At 30.6% G+C, this 10,294-nt stretch overlaps 2 protein-coding genes across 2 annotated transcripts; one reads left to right on the forward strand and one right to left on the reverse strand.

Moving 5' to 3' along the window:
• Positions 1 to 1,339: 1,339 nt before the first annotated feature.
• Positions 1,340 to 2,772, forward strand: LOC106715959. The gene is made up of 4 exons (XM_014509369.2): positions 1,340 to 1,595; positions 1,831 to 2,002; positions 2,258 to 2,389; positions 2,536 to 2,772. Exons 1-4 carry the CDS (start codon positions 1,483 to 1,485, stop codon positions 2,770 to 2,772), a joined length of 654 nt encoding a protein of 217 aa, XP_014364855.2. The 5' UTR covers positions 1,340 to 1,482.
• A 3,102-nt stretch (positions 2,773 to 5,874) lies between these two features.
• LOC106715956 (uncharacterized protein CG5902) lies at positions 5,875 to 10,279 on the reverse strand. Its single transcript, XM_014509366.2, has 4 exons — positions 9,976 to 10,279; positions 8,777 to 8,862; positions 6,889 to 7,119; positions 5,875 to 6,789 (listed from the first exon to the last, which is right to left on the reverse strand). The coding sequence occupies exons 1-4, from the start codon at positions 10,167 to 10,169 to the stop codon at positions 6,635 to 6,637; spliced, it is 666 nt and encodes a 221-aa protein (XP_014364852.2). The 5' UTR covers positions 10,170 to 10,279; the 3' UTR covers positions 5,875 to 6,634.
• Positions 10,280 to 10,294: the final 15 nt, after the last annotated feature.

Genomic DNA, 10,294 nt, shown 5'->3' on the forward strand with positions numbered 1-10,294 from the left:
ATTCTAGGTCAAACATAGTTAAGAAAATAATGTATGTCTAATTGTTTATGTTAATTCATAAGTACATGAACCGTTGGGTAGCAAGAACTTACTATCTTTTACCATCTAATAAAGATTGATAAATTTCATTTCCAGCTATGAGCGCAGCACTAATATTTGTTCGTTTGGCTTTAGTTGATAATAACTTAGCGAGCATACGAATAGACGCGACAGCTTTCTCCTCTTAGATAATAAGGTGTTTAAACAAACAAACATTATATAACAGACCAGATTTCCTATACGCTTTTATTAAAGTTAAATATATGAAAGTCGAACAATTAACACTAAAATAGTAATTTTAAAAGCTGTGCTCAAAGTTGGAATGATACATTTATGGAGTATGAAAGTTATTTTGAAGTAAACGCAGCTTTTCTTGAAAATATATCGATTTTTATGTAATCTTCTAAATCGTTCGAAGTTAGTTAAATGTTTTAAAATCATATGACATGATTGTTTTTGTGTCTTGAATGATATACTATGGATTAAAACAAAGTAATATTCTTCATTGCATTTAATAGCTAGGCTATTTGAAATATTTATTCTCGTATATTGTTATAGATCGCCAAAGATTGTAAAATAAGAGATTATGGTCACTTATTTGAAAAGCCGCTAGGTAATGTTTTTATTATTAACTTTTCTGCTTTTATTTAAATAATGTTTTTCTGTTTCATTGGGGTGACTTGTTGAACCAAAGAAATAGATTCATTAAACCACTCACTATGGAACTAAAACAATAAATTTGCCTACTTTGCATGTCTAGTTTAGTTAATTAATTAAACTTATTATCAAGTTATTATTATGTATATTGCTAAAATATTTCAAAACTAAATTACTATTCAATTATTTATTATTATACACTTATTACGTTTAGTATGCTAGAAATATGATGAAGGATAATAAATAATTTTAATTATAAGTTGTATGTGTTTTATTTTGTTTTTAAACACAAAACAAGAAATAAATATAGTACGACAAAGTTAAGCTCACCAGTTCATTCACATCACAATTTTTCTCCTTTGCACTAATTAAGGAATACAGTGCCATGCCATCCTTTAAGTGGGCCATCACTGTGTAATCCACCCTAAATGTGAAAAATTAATTTTTAAAAGTCGATGTAACTAATTGTAATTTACGTTTCCAAATATTTTAGAAACAAACGATATTATAATCGCACAAAGAAATTCCTATACAATTTATAAACTGCAAAATGTTCAAAATTGTTTTAAAAAAATGTGCGGTATACACATGGCAATATTGACAATAATGTCAATGTTACGTAAAGTATGAAAGTTGACAATTGATATCGACAACTGACAACATAAGTAAATTGAGGTTATGTTGTTCTATGCGGTAATCTTTCATTAATATACATTAATATGAAATTGTGGTACTGCCTTTAACCTATATAATCCGATACATCTTAGCGGACAGTAAAATACCAAAATGGCTTTAATAAAATCGAAGGATATTCCAGAAGATGCAGTTGTTCTAACCGAAATTGAAGCTACTACGTATATTTGGGATATAGTAAGCAATTGGAAAACTTTTTCAGATACGTAAGTATATTAACTAAGGTTTTTTTTGTATAACTATTGAATTATTAGAAATAAAATTGTCAAATCATCAATTCTGCAAGAAACTGGAAAAAGAATGTGTTTACAAGTGACTTATTATCCAGGCTAAGATGTAAAATGATTTAACACAAAACATACAATTAAAATGTAAGCGCTGTCGTTTTGTAGTTGAAACTATTACTAAAGTGATGTAAATAAAACATGTATTGGTTTACAGATGGGCGCTTAGATACTCACCGGCTATTCTTGGAGCAATAAACGGCGTGTGTGGTCTCTTAATAAATAACCATTTCCGACATAAGCTGAAGCTTGGTACTTATGGATATTTTGCATCAGTGATACCTATAACCGTTATGCCAGGAGTACTCACAGCTTTATTCCACAGGCATGTATGTAATGAGCTCTAATAAAATGAGATTTTTATTTCATGATTATTATATTTTTTATCAAGTACAGCCAAAATGGGTTATGACACCAAAGGTACTGACAAAACTCAGTTATAATAATCAAGTTTTAGTAATCAATATTGTATTTTTTATAAGAAGTTTTTGGGTATCTGTGGGTTTAGTTGCCTTAATAGATATGTTGTTTTAACCAATGCTGCCAAAATGAAAATATTTTAACCAACATATTTGTTCACACAGATAATATCAACAGATATGTTACTAATGAAGTTAGATGCATGTCCAATATGTTACGAGGTTCGATCTGGTGTGACACAAGTAGCACTGGGAACCGCATATCCATTGCTGCTTGCACCAACATGCGCTCTTATGGTGAGTTGTATATTAAAAAAGTAATAACGTCTTACCTTGGTGTGGATTTCTGAAAGTAAATCGACAGTAAGGAGAACACATAATGACTGTGCAGCAGTCAACCCAGCTAAAGTTTGAGATAATAGTTATGTAAAATTTTATTCCAGCTTGCCAGTCGATATGGCACCTACCGAGTGCCAGACCTCATTGAAGGCCCAAAAGCCATATTTAACTTTTTGAGGATCAAAACTAGACCCTTCAATGCAACTTTAACATACATGATAGCAATACAAATGATAGCCTCATCAATCTTAACTTATTACGAAATGAGGAATACATTTACACTAAAGAGAAAACTAATGGAAATTGAAAAAAAGGTCATGGAAGAAAACGGAATGGTCTAGTATGTTCAGTTATAACTGTTATACATAACGTTATAAATGTAAATAGATATAGTTTTAAAATTTATTTATTTATTTATACCTTACCTTTAAACAAGACAGTATATGCCATTAATACATAAAACTTACTTTTTTGCTTTTGGATATTACAAAAATAAAACACATAAGTATTTAGTATAACCTATATTATTAGTTCTTTTATTTTTATTTACGAATTACAAAAAAAAAATGGACAACTAATACACACAACTATAATCATATGAAGTATATTTAACTAATAAGTTTTGAACACATGCAAAACCGCGCCCTTAAATCTAAAGACACATTTCTTAGTGCAATATTATCGAGATTTCAGAAGCCTGAACAATTTTCCAATACCAACTGTGCTTCACTTCTCATCAAATACAATAAACTTCAAAACGGTAGTTAATAAGTGCAAATTGCGAAGTAACAGCTCGGTTAAAATTTAAATGAGAGATGACCATGAGAAAGATAGATAGATTATATATTATGTTGCAATATAGAATATTTTCACAAAAAAAAACATAACTGAATTAAAAAGCAATATGTTTTTTGCATCGTCGGTTTTGTTTTTAAAATTGCGTCACAGCGATATTTTTTTTATTATTAAATTTATGACTAATTAGATTGTGCATCGAGATCAAACTGCATTATTCCATGCAATTAGTTTTTCATTAATTTTATTAAATTTTATGTCCAGTAAAAAGTTTAATAATTCAACTCATGTTCCAGACCCTTTAGTATTAGAGGAGAGAGATTTGCAAATATTTTTGGTAAAAATTAAATAAATTTTGATTGTTTATGTATTTTTTAAAGGACAAAGTTAGCACCTATCAATAAAAGTATGGCTCTACTTAGACTTTTTTTTTATATTGGTTTTAATGTCAAAATATTAGAACATATTCTTTGAATAAACATTTAAAGACATGTAAAAGGCAAATAAACTATTTGAGAAACTCCTAGAGTAGTAATTCTATTTATTGTAATAAGTCCCCCCGCACTGATCTTTTTATAAATTAATAACAAGATATTAAAAGAAAACGCACACAACAATTTTTTACTTCACTATGTTATATTTATTGTAATTAAAATAAATTTGTAGGTTATTAATGCTTAAGATTTTTCTCAAAGGAGGGTTTAATTTAAAAAAAACGTAATTTTTATTTAAATTACTAGTTTTTTCATTTCATTATTACATATTCTAATGCAGAGGTGGTCAACCTGCCTTACATTAGTGGTCATTCCAAATTTTATGAGCTTTACATACTGATGTGTTAAACAATTTTTACCATAATAGAGTTAGTACTTTGAGACTAGTCAGATATTAAAAAAAAGTAAAAAGTTGACAACCTCTGATCTAGTACTGATCTAAAGATAATTATCGTCATTAACAAACCGCCGACCGGTCTTTTCCTCCATACACATATAAAATCACTTGAATATATCTAGATTTTAATTTAAAAAAACCTAGCTCTCTAATAGGGCATATGATATTATAATTCAATATAGCAGAACTTTATAAATGTGACATTAAATATTAAATTGTTATGCATAAAAAAAATCATGTTCCCCACAATTAATGCTAAAAGGCTTTTTAATCAAACAAGACAGACTTATCTATAATAAGGAAGGATTTTTTTTCGGCTTTTTAGGATTATTTCATTTTTTTTTAAATTATTTTCCTTTAAATTCTATAGCTTACGTAATTACTTCTACACGAACAATTATTGTTATCACAAGAATAAGTACTATGAAAAAGATCTGCTATTTTGAAACTAGGACACCAACATTACAGGTCCTTTGGTCTGAATACCATATACCAGAAAAAAAAAACTAATCTTTTTCACTAACCAATTCTTTATTATCTATTAATAATCTATGCCTTGAGTGAATTCTTTTTTTGAAAAAAATCCTAAAGATCTAATTATATTCTTAAATTATATGAAAACATGTTAAAAAAGTTCAATTTTTTTAAATTATTATTATGGTACATGATAAAAGATCACCCTGTACAGTGCAGTGGTTGTGCACAAAGTTTATTTGCAAAATAATATTAAACTAAATCCGCCCAAGTAAACAAAATATGATAAAAGTACATATAAACATGCCATTTGTTAAGAATACTCATTACAATTGAAGTTTTCAACTCAACCACATCTATCAAGATTTACTTTTTTAGCATAAATGTATTCTTTAACAGAATGCTTGTATTCTTTATTTTAGCATGCCTATACATACTATTATAATGCTGAAAATTATTTCTTCACACTATTCTTTTTGATATTTTAAAAATATTTAAAACAAGCAGAATTAACACAATTTAAAAAAAAGCTGCTTGAAAATTCTATAGCAGTCTATCTATTTTGCATTTTATGTGCGTATCACAAACCTTACTTGTATATATGACGATAGAAATATACCGAATTTTGTTGTCTTTTTCATTAAAAAATAAAAAAATATGGATTAGCACATAAATTGAATAATTTATGTCAGACCAATATAAAGATTTACATTTTTTTGATCATTAAAATTTAACAAATATAAATTTCTGCTTACATTTATTTAAATACGTACATAAAATTAAACGGAGTTAATCACATACAGCATACAGAGAGCGTCGGTGGCTCAGGGGTTAAGCACTTGACTTGCAATCTGCAGGTCCTGGGTTCGAATCCCGCCATGTATCAATGTGTTTTTCGATTAACATATGTACATTTATCCGACGTTCTTACGGTGAAGGAAAGTCAACCCGCACTGTTACAGCGTGGTTGACTATGGTCTAGTCACCCCTAACTTGGGGTAGGTTCCGAGCCCCTCAGTGGGGACGTATAGTGAGCTGATGATGAATGAATAACATACATAAAGGAACAATATAATTATCGTAGATATTTATCCCATTAAAAAAATGAAAAGTTACATGCTAGTTATTCCATTAAACTTAAACATTTAGTTGTGATACGCACATTACAATATAGAACAATAAAAAAAGAAAGTCAAAACTCTGATCAAAGTGAATTCACGTCAAAATTAGAAAGCTACAAATTCTTTTAAAAATTTCCTTTAATAAAAATAAATCCGTGCCAATGTCTTCAAATATATTATATTTAACAGAACCTAAAAAAAATTCTCTGGCATAAAAGACATCTCTTTACTCTACAACCAGGAATTTAAATAGAAATAAATTTACTATTATTAATAAACTCTGTTCAATTGAGTAAATGGATGGAGAAATACCTCAAATTTCATTTCAACAGAAACGGAACAACTGCCTTTGGAACCATACAATTCACAATTAAAATAACAGAAGCATTTGATTTATTGTGTTCTTCGAAACATAATTTCTTATTTTAAGTATAATGATTCACACGGGTGAACATATAATCAAAACAAATTCGCCACTGACGTACACAAATATAACAAAACTGCAAATGCACTGAGAAATATTGATGCTTTATTGCGAATACTTAAAGTCGATAATCGCGTGGACAAAGGCAGACGTCTGTTTAAGAGAAACAATAACATACCCCTGGAGACTGCAGTGAATCAGTTCGATGGCACCTCGAATCTTCCTTAAAGGAATGTCGTTGGCAGTGATATTAGCTTAATATTACATGATATTGACAAAACACAAGCCGCTCCCGTCGATGCCGGAACCACTTTGAGCATAATTCTGACTTCTTGTACTTTTGACCGCGCTGTGTTCACATCGGCCCGTCTGATCGACACATGTAGTACACTTAGATACTAAATTATTAACACAATATTTGTAATTTGCACTCGCAGTTGTAAACGATTGCTCGTCTGTGCGGGGCGAGGGGTAGGAGCGCCCCCCGGTGGCGGGGTGCTAGCAGCGCTGGCTGACGTAATCACCGTAAGAGGCGGACACTTCCTCCGACTGGTATCTCGTCAGCTTGATGCTGCGCCGCAGGTCGGCAGTGATCGCCGCCTTGTAACCCCCCTTTCTTAGGAGCGAGTCGATCGTTTGTATTTGGTCCCAACCTGGAATTATTTACATAAATTTTATATGCTATTTGTACTTATAACTGATATCATTTGACATGTTCCATAAAACAATATGGGATGTGGAGGTTCCCATACCTTGCTCTGTGGCAACTTGAGGTAGGTATGTGGCTGTGCGCTTTGTGCCGCGCTCGCTCACAAACTCGATGCGGATGCCGTGCTTGCCTAGCTTCCAGTCCAGGTAGTGCTCGGCCTCCTCGAAGTGCTGCAGGATGGACACTGACACCGACAACCGCGGCACCTCCTCCCGCGTGATGGGTGAGAAGCGCGAGTCCTTTAACGCACTAGTTATGGCGTACTCCCGAAGACCTGGGGAGGATTTTTAATAATATTTAATTAGTTTTTGATTTGATTAGTTGAAGCATTGAGTCAAAGTTAGTTTGGATGTTGGTGTTAGTGTGCGCGTGTGTAAAAGAACGTATTAAAAATGCGTCTCAAATTACATCATACAAAGTTAAGTTGAACATCTTACGTTATTTTCTAAGGAGTTTAAATAAAACATTACGTTTCTATTTTATTCATACAAACACGCCTGTCGCGGTTCCTAAGTTATCAAACTGGTTGATTTGCCCCATTTTTATATACAAACTATCAAATAGACTCTAGTATTCGTATAAATTGGTTAAAAGCACTATAGTATTAAATATTTCCTTATAAAGATTACTTTAGTAAATTATTACTAAAAAGGGCTTTTTTTCAAATAAAAAAGACAACCGCTAGGTCCAAACGAACTGCCAGTGACTAACAGCTGAGACCGGCTTAATTATTTTATGATCGACTAACCGCGACCTTGTCTGAAGTTTGCGAATTTTCGGCCAGTCATGCGTAAAATCAATACTTATGAAAATTATCACGTTTAGTTCTTTATAAAGTACAAACTATTATTACCAGAATTCGTTAAAATTTAAATAAAAAATCGCAAGAGCTTTTCTAATTCTAAGCTTCGGGTAGACGTTTTATTTCTTAAAAGTTTAACAAGGTACAAATAATATATAGTTACGTCTTGGCTGCGTACCAACCACGTCCGAATTTATTAGAGAGAATGTGCAAATTTTCTCATCAATAATAAACAAAAGCCATATTTTTGGATTGTATCAATATCAAGAGGACATAAGGTCAGTATTGTAAAATGGAAAATCTTAATTTTTTTATGATATCTGTAAAAAACAATAATTAAAAATATGACTTTTTGCTATTAATAAAAAAAATCAGGAAATGCTGTATTGAAGAGTCTGTGAAAGCTTAACTTTATCAAAATATTTTACCTTATTCAGGTTCTAATGCTAAAGTTATGTAACACTTACAATCTCACACTGAAGAATTACTATGAACCCGGAAAATGCCAGTATTCCTCTGTATTTACGGTGCCATTGCACAAATTTAAACCTTATAATCTTCTTCCAGACATAATGCATGGTGAAGAGAACAATTTCTAAATATTAATTGCGGGCATAAACCATCAGTTCGACTGTCTTTCTGTTCGCTATTCAACTGTGAGAGAATCCATATCCTAATGACCAAGACACCCAGAAAAACCTGTTGATACTCTTATTTTCCTGTCACCTTCATATTCCCCCGTAATTCATAAAAAATAACTGCTGTTACCTTTTATAATTTAGTTGAGTAAATACAGCTAAATATTATATTTGTACCAATGAATTATGACATTATTAGATATGTGGATGACAATAAACTTATGTGATTTTAGACTAATTTTTAAAGTAGACCTTAACAACTATATTTTTGTGAATAGATTTAGAGTTATTACACAATTATTGATATTACAATATTGTACCAAACATCTTTCCATTCAAGTTTACTTATTATATTCTTTCCTACATAAAGGCCTCTGTAATACATATAAACTTTGGTATTGACTACAAAAGGCTCTAATTATATACTATCTATTGACCAAGAACATCTATGTACAAAATATTGTATTTATAATCACACAGAGTCCACTCACCCGAATGTAAATGCATTGCATTAAACGTCCCAATGCAACCCCGAAGACGGTGCTCCTTGCCAATTTTCCATGTTACGAACAAAGGACTGGAAGCAAGATTTCGTTACAAATATAAAACATAAGGATATTTTATACCGACTTAGATTTTTTTATATATTTAAGTATGTTTTCAATAATATCTAAGAATTAATGATTATCTCTATATATAAAAGAAATTCGTGTTAGTTACACTATTTATAACTCAAGAACGGCTGAATCGATTTGACTGAAAATTGGTGGGCAGGTAGCTTAGAACCAGGAAAAGGACATAAAATAATTTTTACCCCGTTTTCTATTTTTTATTCCGCGCGGACGGAGTCGCGGGTAAAAGCTAGTTAAAAATATTTTTATGTCATCTTTATAGAGTATATAAAATATCAGTGTCAAACCACTTAAAATGGAAGTATGTTAAGAGCTTTCAAGAGCTTACTGCATTAAGCTTTAATGTATGATTTTAAATACTTGAATGAGCCACCTATTTACATTTGGTACTTTGATCAATGCCATGCACTATGTATGAACAGCTGTATAACATACATAAGTGTTTTTCACTTCGCTTTTAATTCTTTTAATCACTTTTAATTTCACCACAAAATGAAAAATACCACTTGATATTGTATTGTGGCTTGAAATAAAAGTTATTATTATTATTATATAATAACAGGTGTAGAGCTTCCTCAGTTGTTTTATTTGATATATATGATTAAAAAATTTAAATTCATTTGTTGCCAATATAAAAGGACTATGTAGTGTTTATTAAAAAAATATAAATATATTAGTAATAGTATTTATAATATTTTTTAATTATAACGGTTTTTTATTCAAATAAACTATTATTATTAGTAACAGTTACTATACATTCAGTTATTTCTCTCTGAAGAATTATAATACTATAATATAGCACTTGTGTAAAAACCAAGTCTCATTGTTAGTAATCATCCTTTGTTTAATTGACTAACCTATTATTATACTTAACATTAGTAGGTATATTCTGAAACACATACACAAAATTTGTATATCCGTGACATAAACTCTTTAGAAAAGTTTGTTAGAAAGCCAACTATACTAATAGAAAAGTTTTTTTGTTAAAAAAGTACATGCTAACTTATTTTTTTGTATAGCTCATTTTTATCACTTAGATAATTGTAATAGGTACTTACTAGGCCTCATTAGTAAAGTTTGGAGTTTGTGGTGGGTCCATACTATGCAGCTGACAATACAAAACATCGAAACAAAAGTAACACATATCAGGAATTGCTACAGTCTCATGGTAACCATTTATAGGTCTTTCAACATTATTACTGTACGAGTTGTTTAATTTCTGTTTTTTGGTTCCACAACACACTGAAGACATATTGGTTGGTATAAGAGTAATATTCTAATAATAAAAGACAATGCAGTCACACAATTAACAAATAAACGAAATCAAACACACACACTGGTCTTCGGGGTTTTCCTGCTACGTGTGTGACAGATGCA

The sequence above is a fragment of the Papilio machaon genome, chromosome 7 (assembly GCF_912999745.1).
Source record: "Papilio machaon chromosome 7, ilPapMach1.1, whole genome shotgun sequence".
Lineage (NCBI taxonomy): Eukaryota > Metazoa > Arthropoda > Insecta > Lepidoptera > Papilionidae > Papilio > Papilio machaon.